The sequence below is a fragment of the Micrasema longulum genome, unplaced genomic scaffold (assembly GCF_059751315.1).
Source record: "Micrasema longulum isolate JH-2025_06_02 unplaced genomic scaffold, ASM5975131v1 h1tg000206l, whole genome shotgun sequence".
NCBI lineage: Eukaryota > Metazoa > Arthropoda > Insecta > Trichoptera > Brachycentridae > Micrasema > Micrasema longulum.
The window spans coordinates 347,753-365,387 of record NW_028277411.1 but is presented as its reverse complement, the minus strand read 5'-3'; the positions used below and the strand labels follow the sequence as shown (position 1 = coordinate 365,387).

The following is a 17,635-nucleotide window of genomic DNA, read 5'->3' as shown; positions in this document are numbered from 1 at the left end:
AAATTTCATGCTTTTAATAAGTTTAAAAAAAATTTTTACTTGGCAGTAATTAATACACCTAATTAGATTAATAATAGAAATATTTAATATTTGTTTTTATAAAAAATGTGACATTTCCCTATTGAACCAAGAAATGTGTCGATTTATTTTTTTTTAAACATTTGAGTATTTCAAATTGAAGACATCGATAAATATTGTTTTACCGTATCATTTTTTAAAAGGTTTTGCTTCAATATAAATAAATTTTAGTTAAAAATATTTTATTTCCCAATCAAAACAACAAATTACGGTGTTTACATTAATTTACATAAAAATATTAGATTGGCAATTTTTTTAAGTGTGTCTTTTATTTTCCGCATCTTGAAGCCTTTTGGAAAATGGGTTCGAGTCATGGATAGAGTTTATCCCGTGGGGCCGATAGATGTCGTTGCCTATCTCGTCCAGCGTGTAGTACAACTCCCTGTAAAATAGACTGGGTCATCTGAAAAATAAAATAATAATTTTACACTTCTAGTAAGTACTCATCATCGTCATTCCCTTTCCGCACCTAATACAAAAATTACCACACTTACGCTTCAGGTACCAGTCCAAATACCTATGCAGTTAAGATACCATTTTAGTTGACTATTAATTAGTTAAAAAACTACATGGTTTATCCATCAAATGTGGAGTACGAGACGCGTTTTCGCCTCGTATAAAGAATCGTGAAACCGTAAATCTCGGCAAGGCGCTGGGGTATTGTCACTGCGAGCTGCGATAGATATCGGCAACCCATAGCAATGAAGATTTCTTCAAAATTTGGTCGGCTGACAGTGGCGGCGATTGGCGGGTGGTAAATCAGTTTCTGGATTCGTCAGAGTTCAGAAATGTTCTAGTAAAGATTGAAGACGAAGTGGCAGAGTAATCGGCCGAGTAAAGTTTAAAGAGAGTATTTACTGTTTTCAATAATTGTTTTATTTTCAACATATTTTTTTAACAGTTCGTTCACAGGAACAGGCGCGTTAGAAATAGGCGCGGCTCGATATTAACCTCTTACATATTTTTAAAATATAGACTAGAAACAGATTTACTATAAATAATATATCGATTTTAACATTTTATATTGAAAAAAAAAAACAATAAATATAGAGAGGAGGATTCTGCTTCACTTGTCGTTGATTTAATAGAATGATATGTGATGTTTGATTTTTAAAATATATTTTCGGTCTTTTAACAGAATACTATTCGAATTATTATGTTACAACAGAGATGAAAAAGATTTTTGATACGGAATAATGGATATCTAGATATTTACAAGGCTTACGACTTCGTAAACTTAAACAGGCGCAGACCTAACATGGATTTTTTTTACAAGATCACAGGCATGTTGTGTCACTATTAATTGTCTTTGTATATAATAAATTTATGTTTTATATTGAAATTGAATAAATTATCAATCTTGACAGGCAGAAAATGTATGCAAAAATATTTGGAAATACTCTAAATATGGTTAAGTGTATATTATTCGTTATAATATTTTCGTTTATTCGTCTTACAAAGGAAAGAGGTAATGAAACAAATAGAATTATGTGCCTTACCACATCATACTCTGAATGAGCCTCAGAATAAAGTGGCGACACTTTCAAAGCGTCTCCGAAGAGTGAATCTGAAGCGCTCGCTCCTGGCAAAGCTGATCTTTTAGCTGCATGATGTAATCTGGCTTCTCTGCAAGTTCCTAGCAGCGAATCTGTAGACACTCTGAGATCAGCCATGGTATTTCTTCCAAGAGTACTAATTCCGTACTTATCATGACTATTCTGCAAACCTAATTTTGCTTCGGCCCCAGATTTCCTTCCAACTGACGATGCCCTGTGTTTGTCTTTCCTCGGTTTTGCCTTGTTGCTTATGTCTTTGTTGAATTCCATAAAAGCTGCTTGAGAGCGGTTCATGTTTGAGTCTCTGATAGCCTCCCTGCATAAGTTCATGTAATGGTCGGACAGGGTAGCGTTCTGACCCAGCTCACGAAGGGCACTGTTTTGTAAGTATTCCTTTTGGATTTCAAGATCAAGCTGGTCTTCTCTCATTCTAGATGATGGACTTTGGCACTAAAATTAGATAAAATGTTTAAGTCGAAATTATACGAAGGAATTGCAAATAGAAGAAATATACAATGTTAAACTTTACGCTTAAACAACAATTTCATATTTCTTTAATCTAAATGCGTAGACGTTTAAAATGGATTTGAATTGCTCTTGTCAGGGTTATTAGCTACCGCACCTGTAACGCGTCGAGCTTTCTATTTTATGTTCTAGCAGTTTGTACAATAAATGCCCATTTTATGCGTTTAGCTTATAATTATAATTTGAACTTGTCGCTTGATCCCTATAAATGTAATAAATTAACATTTAAAATGCGCATTTAAAAACACATATTTTCTCTTATACTTAGTTTTTTCTCCATTTCATATTAATAAAATCTTATTTTATATCTTATTTTTAATAGTTTATATACTTTTGGCACTTGTGCAATAATATACACACACATATCCACTCTCATTCTATAACTACACCCCCCCACCCACTAACCTTCACAACTAATTTCTAAAGCATTTTTTACACACGCAAAGAAAACGATTGATGTATATTTCATGTTTTTCTGTGGGCCTGTCATTGATTTTGTTCTCTGTATATTTTGCTTGTTATATTTTTTCTCATGCACATATTACTGTTGATATCCCCAATAAATACTTTTTTTTATATCGTTAAAATATGCGTCAATGTTTACAAACTAACTTCAGGGCTAGTTTCAGTATATCTTTGCAATTAGAATGCTATTTCAGCGTATCTTGATGATTTGTCCTCTTTTAATATATACGAGAACTCGGCCATTTTGGATAATATCGTTTAATATATAAATAAAATAAAATAAAATAAACTATTGTAATACGTCACTCCCCATTATGTACACAAGAATTGTTTATTTCTTTTACGTAATTGGGAAACGTTAATGTAAATATATGTATTTGATGAATGTCAAAAATTGTATTTAGTTGTCTTATTGTATTTTTATTTATTATTAATAAAAAAAAAATTAAAAAATAATAAACAAAAAAAATGTTCCGGATAAATAACTACAACAGTACCAACATAGTCTGTTTTACATCCTTACTTCCAGAACTAACCTGCCTCTGGTCATGCCGATAGGAAAAGCGGTCAGGCAGCTGAACATGATCACTTTGAAGATAAACATCTTTCGCAGCGAAACAATGTTTAAGAGGCAAATGACCTTACTATTGGAGAATATTGTGTCTTTATAATATCGGGCAATTCCTCGAGGGTTTTTGACCTCATATATCTTGTCCGGTTTTTTTTCTAGTTATTTTGGTCCAAAAAAAAAAACAATTTTATACTGCACTGGGTGTAAATAGAGAAATGATGGCGATGATAATCTGGATATCAAAAAAGTTTTTTTTATGCAATAAGAACCAAGATATATTATGCATGTATATTATGACATATGATATTATGACAAAATAAAATAAATTGCATGTTTGAACGTAGGCGAAATGGTTGAAGTGATCACATAAATCCGCTTAATAGGACTTCTGTAAAACAACATTATAATTGTACGGTGTGGTCAAAGCTGCTATTTTAAATTACAAAACATTCCAAAGTCTATTTTTACTATTTTACCTCAATTCCTGCAGAACATTCTGAACCAGACAAAGCTTTCTTATCATTTTTCCTGCTAGAACTCTCGTCACCAGACATGGCATCAATATTTCTTCTTCTGTAATATTGCCGAACAGACGCTCTCACTTTATGCTGCAGATTGGTTCTCTTGGGACTAAAATAAAAAATGGACGAACAATAATCATTTCATTGCCTAATAATTTATTTAAAATGTTGCTGTCTTAAGGTCATAACGCTCTAGAGCAGCACGGCACGGCGCATCACGGCAACACGAATATTTTAACTGCGCTACACTGCGCGGCTCTACATATGAAATTATGTCGCGGAGCGCCGCTGAAGTGCAGCAACGCAGTAGTACGTTTTAACCTTTAGGATTAAACAACAAAATAAATTTAGAATAGTTACTGTAATGTGTGAGAAATAGAATCGGAACTCTACTCTTATAGGTTTTTTTTAGTCAATGCTCATTGTCATAATTATTTCTCTATCCGCACCCATTTGTGCATAGGGCACTAATTGGTAATCCAGTTGCAGCGTATCTTAGTAAATTTTTGGTACTTGGAAGGTAGGTGATCAGTCTTGTGCTTCAGGTGGCAGCTTTCCTAGCTCGTAATTACTACGTAAATTACGCGCTAAGGACACGTTCTCTACCCCCGTGAGAGTTTCGGCCAATTTTTGCCAGAAACTCATTTTACTGGTCGGAACTGGCCGAAACCGAAACTGAAACTCCAGTCGGTCACCAGATTGAAATGCTGATACATTGCCCTATGCGCCATTGTGAGATTATGATAACGTTTTATAATTAGATATGAGCTTGAAACAGAAGGTCTGTCATTCAGCCTCCGTGGTGTAGTGGTCAAGACGCTTGACTCACATACGGAAGGTTCCGAGTTCGATTCCCGGTGAGAACACAAAAATTAATTGTGATGTTTCTCAAGCCTGAGTGTTCTGTGATGTAATTCACCACTGTAATTGGGCCTTTTGGCCTGTTGTGGTGCAATAAAAAGAACAAAAATATCGCCAAACAATTGTGGATTTGTTAATATCGTAGTTCGTTAGTCTTATCCTACAAACATTTGAACAAACTCAAAATATTCTAATAAAACCAACTGGTCCAAGAAGAAGTTTAAAAATTGAAAAATTGTTTTCGGGCGTTCCCTAGCATGTGAAATAATTCGATCAGATAAATCTATTCACAAAAATAAAGGTTTTAGCTATTTAACTTCAATAAAATCAACAGATGGAAGAATTAAAGACATGTGGATGTTATAATATAGGGAAAAAATTGTGAATGTTACACAGTATGTAAAGTGGCCATTTAAACTAGCCAATGACAGGTCATAAGCTCTGTCAATGCTTAGACTTCCATATTCTCTTCTCTAAAATGTTCTCCATCCGTGTTGTAATTTGTTAAATGTCAATTTGCTACATCACACTAAAAAAATAGAATAAAATTGTACAGTCCATTTAAATCTTAAATAAACTTTGCGTGTGTGTGCTTTACCAAATGTTTTTTATATTTTATGTGCGGGTTGTGGTCCCGTGGCTAGTGTCTCGAACTTACGGACCAAAGGTCCGTGGTTCGAATCCCACTCTACCCCAACTTGATTCCATTTTCTAATAGTGAGTTATTTACAACTCGTTGAAAATGGCCCTCAAAATTAAATATTTGGGTTAATCATAAGAACGCTAATATTTTTATTTATTTTTTTTAATAAAAAAAATAATAATGATAATTTCAATGTTCATGCAAAAATTGTAGGTTTACTTGGTTCACCGACGGGCATTAACACATTAATTTAATTTTGTTTATTCAGAAAAACAACAGCAATATTAATTAATAAATTAACATAGGTTAATTAAGCATTTGAATGCAAATTATTTTTAAATAATGTATTATTTGCATTCTTATGATTTACCCTGAATTTTTTTATCTTAAATTGTAAAGGGAAGTTCGAACCTCGGACCTCTGATCCATGAGTCCACAACACTACACCAGTTGATTTGATGTTGTTGTGTATTTGTAAATAATGTACAATTGTATACCTGAGTGTATAATTATGTCTATTCACTGAAGGAGGGGGTTGAGGTAGAGGCCCTGATGCTCTTCGGCCACCTCTGGCCAATCTGTGCAGAGCTTTTAAAGCTCCCGCTCTTTCTTCTTTTCCGGAAAGCCATCCGGCCAATTCTTGCAAAACCTGTTGGATTAAAATACTTGGTCAAAATAATTAAAAATGGGCTTTAATCAACACATTATGCCTGATAAGAAATAATATCTTCCGACCTCAGGGCTTATTTGTACTACAAATAACAAGTAACCTCATTGATTGCAGGTAAACAGCCCTGTGGTGTAGTGAAAAATATGCTTATTTCACACACAGGGGGTTTTGGGTTCGATTCCTGGTGAGATCGTTTTTTTTTGTAAAAATAAATATTTGCGTTCTTATGATTATCTCAAATATTTCATTTTGAGAGCCATTTTTAACAAGTTGTGAATAACTCACTATTAGAAAATGGGAATCAAGTTGGGGTAGAGTGGGATTCGAATCACGGACCTTTGATATGTGAGTCCGAGACCCTAGCCACAGGATCACAACCCGACTCAAAATATAAAATCAATATTTATTTTTCAAACTGAGTATTCTGTGCTGTAATTAACCACTGTAATTGGGTTTTAAAAGGGTTCTTTAGTTGCTGTTAGATAGGGTAGGTCAAATACTAACTTGAATATTTTATTTTTCTGTCTTTGTAGTCTGTTTATGTCATTTTGATTTCCTGTTCCCCATAGTAGTTGCATATAACATATTTTAGTTTTTACACAGGCTTTATACATTTTTTCCTTTATTGGAACAAAGTTTTTGATTTAAAAAAAAAAGACTCGATAAAGTTATAATATAGTACCAACGATTAGTTAATAAAGCATTAAATGTAATATATATTTACTGAAGCATCTATCTTATCGTGCACCTATGTTTTCGTACTTCGCTAAGGTTTGTTTACATTTAGAAACTCACGCTGTAGCGTTGCATGTTGATAAGTGCCCTGATGACACCTTTATACTCGCGGTGAGGTGCCAAGGCTTGCCTACGCTCCAGAATGAGGGTAAATGGACTGGCATCACGTAAACAACAATGTAAACTGTTGCCAACGTCATCTGCAACAAAACGTATCATTAACACAAATGCAAACAACACCGTTCAATACAAAATGGTTTTTTTAATACGGATCATGCAAATTCTCGTCAAATATTCAAAGCTTATGTAACAAAGCTTATTTTGACGATACGCCTTTTTGTTTTTCATTCTTTAAAATAAGTTAATCATTTCATTGTATTTGTACTTTTAAAAAGTTCTTATTTGACAGAAAGTGTCACCCACCTTACACAAATATAATGTTGTAAACGATTTTTATAATTATTTAAGATCTATTGCCTTTAGAATACGTAAATAAAATGTAATTAGCTAAAAGAATGTCAGAAAAAACAACTCTAATATTGTTCGTACCAACTCTCAACAAAATAAATCTCTAACTATCCATACCCGTCCCACTTCCCATTTTCCTGGCACAGTTTTTTTTTTAAGTCAATTAACAGGCTTATGAAAACCCTAACTGGTTGGCATTATTAAGTATATAATATTATATAATAACACCTAATCTAAAAATAACACTTAATCTAAATTTATTAGGAACCATTTAAAAATATGCATAAAATCATAAAAAATTAAGTTAAAAAACTTGAAACACTTTTCCCAATATGTATACGCTTATTTTTTTTTTCAAACTCGATCATTTGCAAAAATATAACTTTTTTCTTCAAGACCTCTTAGGTTAAATTTTCCTAAATAATTCACCCATTTTGTCGGCCTCATGGTGTAGTGTTCAGCGCGTTTGCTTACTATGCAAGAGGCCTCGGGTTTGATTCCCGACATGGTTGACATGAAATATTTATTTTAAAAGGTGTTTTTACACTAGAATACTTCATAGTTCCTGGACTGGCACCTTAAGCGTAAGACTGATCATCTTACCCTCATGTAACAAAATTGATCAAGATAGGCTGCGAGTAGTGTACCAAGGCAGTGCTCTATGTACCATTAGGTGCGGAAAGGGGAATGATGATGATTAAATAATTCAAGCAAATTGAAGACCTCGTTCTAAAAACATCAAATATCCTCAATTAAAAATTAAATTTAAAAATCTATATTTTGGATTTTATTATTTTTTGGTCAATCGGTTTATACAAATATATTTTTTTAAATCATTAGTACCCAAAATTCACTATTTAAAATACAGTCTTTTGTTATTTGTTCAAAAGAACAGAAAATATCCTTTATTTAGCATTCTACCATTATGAAGCGACACTATTACGTTTGACCGTTCAAAAGGTGTTCTGCGGTGCTATTCTGAACTACTCTTGCAGACGCAGAGAACACTTTTATCTCGCGTATTTTGTATATAAATACGGGAGATAAAAGCTTTTTCTACGGCCGCGAGAGCGTTTGGAATATCACTCCTGGATAGTTTTGAATAGTCTGTAATATATATTTTTTATCAGTTTTTACTGAATATTTTGACAAATCTAAATAAGGAGAGTTCACTGCGTACTATACCAAAAACGTTTTTCTAAAAAAAAGCTATTTTTATTTCACCCATTCATACTAATTTCTTCTTAGTTTGCACTGAAAACCAATATTGTCTAAAAACATAAAATACAATGACATTTTAAATCATATTTAAATAAACATATAATATTTAAATACATATTTTTAAAATTATTCTGTATATATAAAATCATTTATATTCAGTGCACTTAAAGTAAAGTTTTGATTTTATTAAATAAAATGCCACAAATACCATAGTACAACCGTGGTATTCAGTTTATAACTTTCTTGAAAAATTGTTAGTTTGTGACATTTATGGGTTTTTAAAACAAGATCTCCAGTTGTTTGCTAACAATAAAAAAACGTTTAAAATACATTGATAAATATATCGCTAGATGCAACACTAAGCACCGTCTTGTGTTCCATTCAACCTAAGTTCCGGAACCGAACTTATTGTCACGCAGATTTGAATTCACAGTAAACTGGCATGGACAGTTAGTCTTTTTTACTCCACTGACAACGCGTATTTTTGGAATGTGATTTTAAACAATCGTTATAAAAAAATATGATAAATTGAGTGAGGTCAAAAGAACCCAACAAAACATAAACACTTGTTCAGCAACACAAATTAACTGTATTGTCCCATTTGTATCAACCGCCTTTGGTAAAAAGCAATATAATGTAATGCTCCAAAAATATTTAATGATTTATGGCCAAATATAAAAGACTCGAAATGTAAAACAAATTTTAAAAATAACTTTAAAAATAACTTCACATATAAATAGTGTAGGGAGAGATTTTTTTGAAAAATATATATAAACCAAAAAACGTACTACTTTATATAATTGGTACACATATTATTTATACTTTTATGTATTTCATTGCTTTATATGTATTTTTTTACATATTATACTATATTATTTATGTTTAAGTAACACGTATTCTTTGCACATATATATACTTTATAAATGTAAAAAACGATTATTTATTTCTTACATTTGACTAGCTAGGTATTTATAATTAAGTGCGTTTAGTTTTTTTATGCTTTTGTATCATTAGTATAGGACTGCTTATGCTCGAAAAGATAAAAATCTCCATCTTAAAACAGGCTGAGCCATGTTAGATGGAGACTATCAGAAACAGAGAACACTCCGTTGTCATTTTATGTTAATTAGTTTTATATAGATTCCCTGTTATTAAATATGTATACTAATTTTATGCAATAAATGTATAAAATAGATAAACAATAAATAAACCATTTCTCGTTTTAATTATACCTCAGTGTTCAAAGATAAAAAAAACATAAATATGGATTTAATGTTATTAAATTCCAAAAAAATATGATTAGCAAAAATACCATGTTACTTTATTTTTTTTTGTTCTTATTACAAATTATTTTGGTATCCTTCCAGATTCATACCGATACTAATAAGTAACTTTCAAACGTGATAAACGTGAAAAAAATAGAGAATTTCGCCAAAGCTTCACCTACCATGTCCTAGAATCCTTTGATCGGCATTCTGATCAGCTTTCTCCAAAACAGTAGGCCTTAGTACTCCATGTTTCAACCTCAGCGTATCTCCTGCCGACCAACAGGAACCAAAGAGGATTTCAGAATTTCTCAATGTGCTGTACTTTGAAGAGATACTTCGCATCGTGTGGTATTTACTGTCTAAGGTGGTTATTGTATCAATTGTTCCCGTAGTACTTCTTAGCGTATGTGTTTTCGATAGGTCGCCATTTGACTCACTGCAATTAGTTTTACCACCAGAAAGTAATTCTTCACTCTTGCTGGTTTGAACCAATCCTTCGAAACTACAAAAAATAAAATGAACAAATAATATTTAGCTTTTGAAGAAATGGATGCGCTTCTTGATCCCTAATATGCATAAAAGAATACCCTTCACTAATATATTATTTATAGGCACTGTGAATAACATAATTTAAAAATTTAAAAAATATAGTAGACTTGATACATACATTCAAGTTCTTTAATGGTCACTATGGTTGCTTTCTGCAAGAGATTAATCAATTTAACCCAAACACCAATTTGCAAAGTCTTTATTGAAAGCTTTGTGGTTCGCAATTCCACATCAACTCCAAGAAAACCTTTATCTTCATCAAAGTGGTTTCAGTGAATAGCTAACCAAATATATTTATGTATTTCATTACGATGAATCAATGAATAACCCCTTGATTTTTTAAAAATTAAGAACTCTGTAGCTAATATATACCTCCGGGAAAAATTTCAACGCTTATCAGTTCATGGTTAACCTCTTCGTTCTAATTCTCAAAGCACCCTATTAATACCCATCTACAGTTCCTCTTTCTTATCTAACTCACATGGCGTCCATGCGGGTCGACTGTAGAATTATATCCCATCCACTATCGAAGATATTACTACAGTATCACTGTTTAAATCACGTCTGAAGAAACATATCCTTTCTCTTCCTTAAACTCTCCACCTTCTCTGTTTCCTCTTTATTTATTTTTCCCATTGAGTAATAGTATTAATTGAAGGTAATTTATATAAAAATACCGTTATTTCTATTTTTGTATAATTTTAGGTTTTTTATTTTCCATTGAATATATTTTGTACGCTGAATTATATAAATAAAACTTTTATTTTATTAGTTGATTTAAAGAAATTGCCATTTGGCAATAAACCCGCTAATGTACAATTTACATTATTTACAAAACGTTTAATAAAAAAACATTGTAAAAAAACGTTTGATTTTAATTTATTTCTTGTAATGAAATTTGTCTAGAAAAATAATTATATGAATTTTTGTTTTTTCACACAGAAATTTCACTTTTATTTTATTGAAAATCAAAAGCAATCGGGACCACGCTTTTTGGAGCAGGTAGATATGTTTTAAACATGTTCTAAAACCATTACCAAATAATTTTACAAACAATAATAAAATTGATTCGTTTAGTTAGGTTAAATCTCATATTAAATTAATTATATTTATTTCTTTATATAATCACTTTGTAAAGCGTTCTTGAGGTATTATATTACGAAAATGGCACTTTGTAAGTTATCCACAATAATAATTATTATTATTATTTATACACGGCATTTCTGCCATTTTCATTGTATATTATTGCTTATGTGTATTTACCTACTTGTTACTTTTGTTATAGTTATGCAATTTTATATTTTTTTGTTATGTTTTTATGTGTATTTTTTTTTTCATATTAATGTTCAAAATATGTTAAAGGCAATTTATGCCGTTTTTGTAAAATAAATAAAGAGTTTTTATAAAATTATAATTAGATATGAAATATGAATACGTACATATGCATAAACAAACACCTACATATTTTATACTTAGCTGTATAAAAGGGTACAAAAATATTAGAAAATAATAGGTAATTTTATTTTCAAAATTGTTGAGAACCCCTGAGCTCTGAGCACAAGGCAGTTTGTATTATACCTAGGGCATTCAATATACATTGCAAAAATACCAACAAATCAAGAATTTATGATTTTTGCTATTTCTAATTCGATTCATTATGTATAATATTCGAATAGTTATAATATGGTACAATGTATAAAAGAAGTGTGTAATATGTAAAAATGTATTGTTCTTGTATTATTTCATAATTTTGTAGTAGAACACTGTTATGTTTAATGTAATGTTTTTGTTTATATAAGGCATTTGTGCCGTGTACACTAAAGATAATCTTACATTTATCAAACATATTGACAAGATCTCAAATAAGGCGCTAAGTATGTTGGAATTTATTTGCAGGGTTACTAGTAAATTTCAAAATATCACACCAATCAAGGAATCACGTCACTTTATTGCTCCCTGGTTAAAAGTCATTTAGAATATATTTATCCAGTCTGGTCGCCACATTATAGTGTACATTCTGATACCCTCGAGCGCGTCCAGAAGAAATTTCTTAAATTTATTAATTTTAAACTATTACATATTCCAGCTGCTTTATTTAATTAAAATCAATTACTGCCTTTAGCAAACCGTTTAAAACTTTCTGACAGAAGAACCCTAACTCACCTAATATTACTTTACAAAGTGATCAATTCATTCATTAACTGTCCAGATTTACTGGAGTTGGTGTGTTTCCGTGTACCTGGTCGACATACCCGCCACAGATCTCCTTTTTGTTCTGCAAGTTCTAGGACCAACTATCACATGCAATTGCCTATCCTTGGGCTCCACAAATATAGTAATCAGTATAAGGACAAGGCTGATATATTTGGTTGTGGACTTGATAGTTATAAAACGAGTCTGATTTATTTTTTTCCCTCGCAATATAATTCTTAAACTTTTCTTTATGTTTAAAAATGTTTTTCTTTTTCATATTTATGTAAATATTTCGTTAATATTTTTGGCTGTTTTTGTGCATTTATCTACTTTTTATTATTGTTAAAGTTATGAAATTTTATAATTTTTTGTTATGTATTTATATATGTACATATTTTTTTTCATATTTATGTTCAATATATGTTAACGGCAATTTATGCCGTTTAAGTAAAAATAAAATAAAACAAAAACTTTGTTTTTAACCACTTGTTTTCTTTTTCTACTGACCGGTTTCAAAGCTACACACGCTTCTTTATCAATTATACCATAATAAAGAAGCTTGTTTGGCTTTGAAACCGGACAATAAAAAAAAGTGGTTTAAAAAAAGGTTTTTTTATATTTATTTAATTTTTTATTTAATTTAATTTAATGCTATGATAGCTTTAATTTTACTAACCCCATCGCTTCATTATCCAAACTACATATGAAAGCTTCTACGACGCACTGTTCTGCCAAGTTCAGTTTTGTGGCTAGTCGATTCTTCTTTGTCGCATTAAAATTATTCCATTTATCTCTTTCTCGGGCATCTTCTGGTAGACTTAAATCAAATTTCATATCTTTGCCGGGATATTTAGGAAATACTAATCGCAGAACTAAAACAAAAAAGTTTTTTTAAATTCATTTAATTAAGTTCTTGAAATGCGTTTGTTATAAGATGCTATTAGATCGTTATTAAAACTTCACTTCTAAGCATACTCTTAGCATTTTATTTATGTATACAGGAATCTGAAGATGACCCATACACTGTGAAAGTACTTAAATACCTTATTTTTAGTGAAATAGCTGCTTTTTAGATAACTTAAGAATTTTATTCGTGAAATTAATATTTAGTGTAAATTTTAAATTTTATGTTACGTTCCTGAATTTAAATATTAGTTTGAATCACATCTGAAGAAACATCTCCTTTCTCTTCCTTAATTTCTCCTCATTTCCTCTTTCCTCTCTTTCCATTTTCCCCACTGAGTAATAGTATTGATTTAAGATAATTTATATACAAATACAGTTATTTATATTTTATAAATATTAATTTGATAAATCTTTAATTTTTTTTATGGAATATGTTTTGTAACATAAATTATAAAAATAAAACGTTTTTTTATATGTTGGTTGGAAGAAATTACCATTTGACAATAATCCGCCAACGCACAATAAATAAAATAAAATAAAAGTAATTTATTATTAAATGTTTAAATTTTAGTACATTTTATATGGCACTAAAATCAAATACCAGGTTCATAGTTAAAGCAATTTATAGTATAAAACATTTATTAGTAACAAAATATAAATATATTTTGATTTAAAGAAAAAAGGGATGCTTTATTTTGGACTAAAACAAACGATACTTTTTAGTAAGCACTGTAAAGATAAAATTAAACGAAAAGCATACACAAAAATACAAAATAATTCAAATCAAATATGTTCCATCGTTATTAATAAATTGTGTTACCTGTGGCAGAATCTGTTGTGATATCTAAAATTTCCAACATCTTTTCCGCCCACTGCCAACCTTTGGAAGCCGCATCCACCAATCCTTGAGCCGGGCTAATGCTTTCTTCGTGGACAAGTTTGCAGTAGAGAGAAATGCTCTCGAACTCTTTATCGCATATCCTCGCCTTGAATTCTTCCAAATGCCAACTATTTTCGTGTGACGAAACAAACAATAGTTCAAGATAAGGCTTGAGTACGGGACAGAGATATTTCTTATCTTCGTCTACTGCTCTATAAAGCCATTTGAGCAAGGTTCTCATTAGTATACAATCATCAGTTAAATCTTCTTTTTGAGTTTCTGAATCTCTTCGCACTGCGTCGATTAAATATGTTGCGGATGCATCGTAGCAACTCTTTAATTTATTGCGTTTCAAGGTGTCTTTAGATGATATGCTTTTGGTTGTTCCTTGTGGTTTTTTTGTATCTTTACTGCCGATAGTGTCGTCAAATATTCCGTTTGACACGTGGTTTTTGAGGAAGTAATCTCTTGCTTGATCTAATATTATCGCTAAAAGATGTATCAAATCTTCAATCGGGTCTAGAGGTTGGGTTATTGTCGTTGAAAGACCACCTTGGAACCATTCGTTTGAGTCCTAAAAAATATGAGTATTAGTTTATAAAAGATATAGAGATTTTAAAACGAAAATACTCTGTCTAAATTTTAAAAGTTCTTGCTGATGTGAATCTACTTGTGCAATCAGTTAATTAGTCGATTCACGGACTTATAACTTGTCATTGGCTGATGTAAGTGACCACTTTCCCAAAATGTCACATTCATAAATTTTACATTTAACAGTGGAAAGTTCTAGGTCATGTTTTTAAAACCTGTTTACCTGGATGACAACTTTCCTGGCTGTCAGCAGTCCTCTCGCGGCGGCGGCGAGGTAGGCTAGCTGCCTGGGGGAATATGGGGCGGCTCCGCCACCGGCCAGGCGCCCCCCTCGCGTGCCCCCAGCCGGAGACAACTCTTGAAGAAGCAGCCCCCAACGAGTAACTAAAGCCCCCTCGAGGCGGGCTCTGCCCCACGACGAGTCTTCTTCTAACACAAGAACAACGTAATATTTTATACAAAGAACATTTTCTTGTGAACAGATATCGGTTTATTTCATTTGGCTTAACTAAATAAAAACTCCAAAAAAAATTCTACGAGTTCACAAAATTTTCTCTAAATTTATCTAGATTATTTTTGTTGACGGACATTGTCCATGTATTCAATTTATAGGGCTTAAATATTACAATAAAAGAATAGTTAAAAACATTTAAAAAAGAAGAAAAGAAGCATTGACAAACACAAGGGACATTAAGACCTGGACTATTTATTTAGTGCTCGTTTAAATCGTTGTAAACTTAAACCAAAAAAGTCCAGATCTTGTCTTGAGTTAACAATACGACAAAGACGTCATTGGAGAATTAAGGCCATACTTTGTTCTATGCTGATCGATGAACAGTATTTCATTGTTTCTCATCCTACGAGTCGGAATATTGAATTTTACTTGTCCCAGTAATGATGAAACATCGGTTATACCATTTAGTATGCCGAACATATATATGGAGTCAATATTAGTTCTACGTTTTTGTAGACTAGAAATATTTAACATTGACTCTATTTCAGTATAAGAATTATTACCCCTCTCTAGTCCAAGCATCCACGCTACTTTTCGAAGTAAGCGATGTTGGACTGATTCAATGTGATTTATGCGATTGACATATGTAGAATGGAGACCAGACCACGGAGGCATATTCAAGAAGAGGGTTGTTCGTAACAACCCTCTTCTTGAAAAAAAGGTAGGGTAATGAATCTTTACGCTTCATTTGCCAGTCCGGGAACAACGAAACATTGCAGTTAATAAATACCAGAAATCGAACCCAGAATCTCAAGTCACCACTCAAGTCTCAGTGCACTAACCACTACGCAACGATGCGGACTTATCTCCATTTAATTATCTTCGTATGGATTTTTACCTAAGTGTAGTCATCTAATCGAAAACACTCATCTAGTGATCTGGGCACGTATTACAACGGGAAGTAAACAAAATTACTTTCATATATATATAGTTGGATAATTTATATAGCGCCATTTTTATGAAAATCACCTCAAGGGCGCTGTACAATTAATAAATATCCCAGTACATCTTGCAGCTACAGAGCGCATGGACGGTTGGGGATTCTAGTTCCTCGTTTCCAATTAAGATCAACCAAAAATTATAACAGATAGGAGCTAGATTACAGGACGTCTTGCAGCTACAGAGCGCATAGACAGTTAGAAATTTATTTACACATTTTAATAATTGACATATAAGTTTATTGTATTAATGATATTTAAAAAAATAATAATATGAGTAATAAAAAGGAGTAAGATTACAACACGTCTTGCAGCTACTAAGCGTGTAGACAATTGAAATTCTAGACCCCATTTACAAAATTTAGGTTATTTTTTAAGTTGATATATGAAAGCTAGATAACCAATCATCGTGCAGCTACAAAGCGCATGGACGAGTGGAATTCCAGCAAAGTTAAAATAATATCAATAAATTTACAAAAAATAGAGCATAGTAGTAAGTTTGTCAAGTGTTCATGCCAAGAAGTAAGCAATAAAAAACTAAATAAACAAAACACTGTTTCAACTCCATGGTTAACAAAGGGAGAAAGATGTCCGAAGAGAAGGTTTTGTAGACAGTAGGTAGATACCGTCGCCATGTGGCCCATTGGGGCACTGGCAACTTAATAATTTCTGGAAACGCACGTGTGTAGTTACTGGGAGATTCTGCCTATTGTTTCAATGACTTGGTGTCCATTTTGGTCCGTATTATTTCGTTTTATGAGACGCAACATTCCTGTTCAATTCACTTTTTTACATGAATATTACAAAAACGCGCGTATGAGCGGTTTGATTGATCATTTTGTATGTTATTAGAAGGCAGATATTTGAAATATTCTGTATTTATCAATAAATGTCAGTTCACTTTTAGCAGCACTGTTGTAATTTATTAATTATGGGTGTAGTGTTCCAAATATCAAAATTTAGGTACTTTCGCGTCAGAAGCTGATGCATTCCTTAACGGTTTTAATGGATTCATATAAAATTTTATGATTTTAAGGTTACAGGCGCACTATTTTTTGAAAGTTTCCATTCCATTCCATATTTTGTTAAGAATAAAGTATAAAACAATGCTATTAAATAAAAAGACTTCTTTTTTCCACTGTTTGTCCAAAACATGACTACACTACTACACACTAACGACTTATAAACATTAACTCATTGTTTTCTAACATATAACAACTTATTTTAAAATTATAAGCTGCGGTTGGAGAGGAACTATATTTCACGCCCAGCCCGAACGGTGATAAATATCACACACTACGAATACCGATAAAAATATGTAAAATATGTTTATAGTATTGTTTGTATTTTTAAAATCAATATGGAAATAATGAAAAAAAGTTTTCAAACATGATTTTTAAAATAAAATTGTTAATTGTTAATACGTCTTAACGAAAACGCGACATGTTTGGCCTTGACAATTGTGACGTCAAGGTTCGTGAC

At 31.7% G+C, this 17,635-nt stretch overlaps 1 protein-coding gene across 1 annotated transcript in view; it reads right to left on the bottom strand.

The window, feature by feature from the left end:
- Nucleotides 1-243: 243 nt before the first annotated feature.
- LOC148283742 (uncharacterized) overlaps nucleotides 244-17,635 on the bottom strand; it is a 39,796-nt gene continuing 22,404 nt past the window's right edge. Inside the window, exons 10-18 of the mRNA XM_088243352.1 lie at nucleotides 14,925-15,130; nucleotides 14,051-14,684; nucleotides 13,001-13,196; nucleotides 9,762-10,084; nucleotides 6,686-6,825; nucleotides 5,718-5,869; nucleotides 3,672-3,825; nucleotides 1,578-2,084; nucleotides 244-481 (exon numbers count right to left, since the gene is read on the bottom strand). Coding sequence (XP_088099478.1) covers nucleotides 389-481; nucleotides 1,578-2,084; nucleotides 3,672-3,825; nucleotides 5,718-5,869; nucleotides 6,686-6,825; nucleotides 9,762-10,084; nucleotides 13,001-13,196; nucleotides 14,051-14,684; nucleotides 14,925-15,130 — 2,405 coding nt within the window. The 3' untranslated portion in view covers nucleotides 244-388. The remainder of the gene's footprint in view (nucleotides 482-1,577; nucleotides 2,085-3,671; nucleotides 3,826-5,717; nucleotides 5,870-6,685; nucleotides 6,826-9,761; nucleotides 10,085-13,000; nucleotides 13,197-14,050; nucleotides 14,685-14,924; nucleotides 15,131-17,635) is intronic.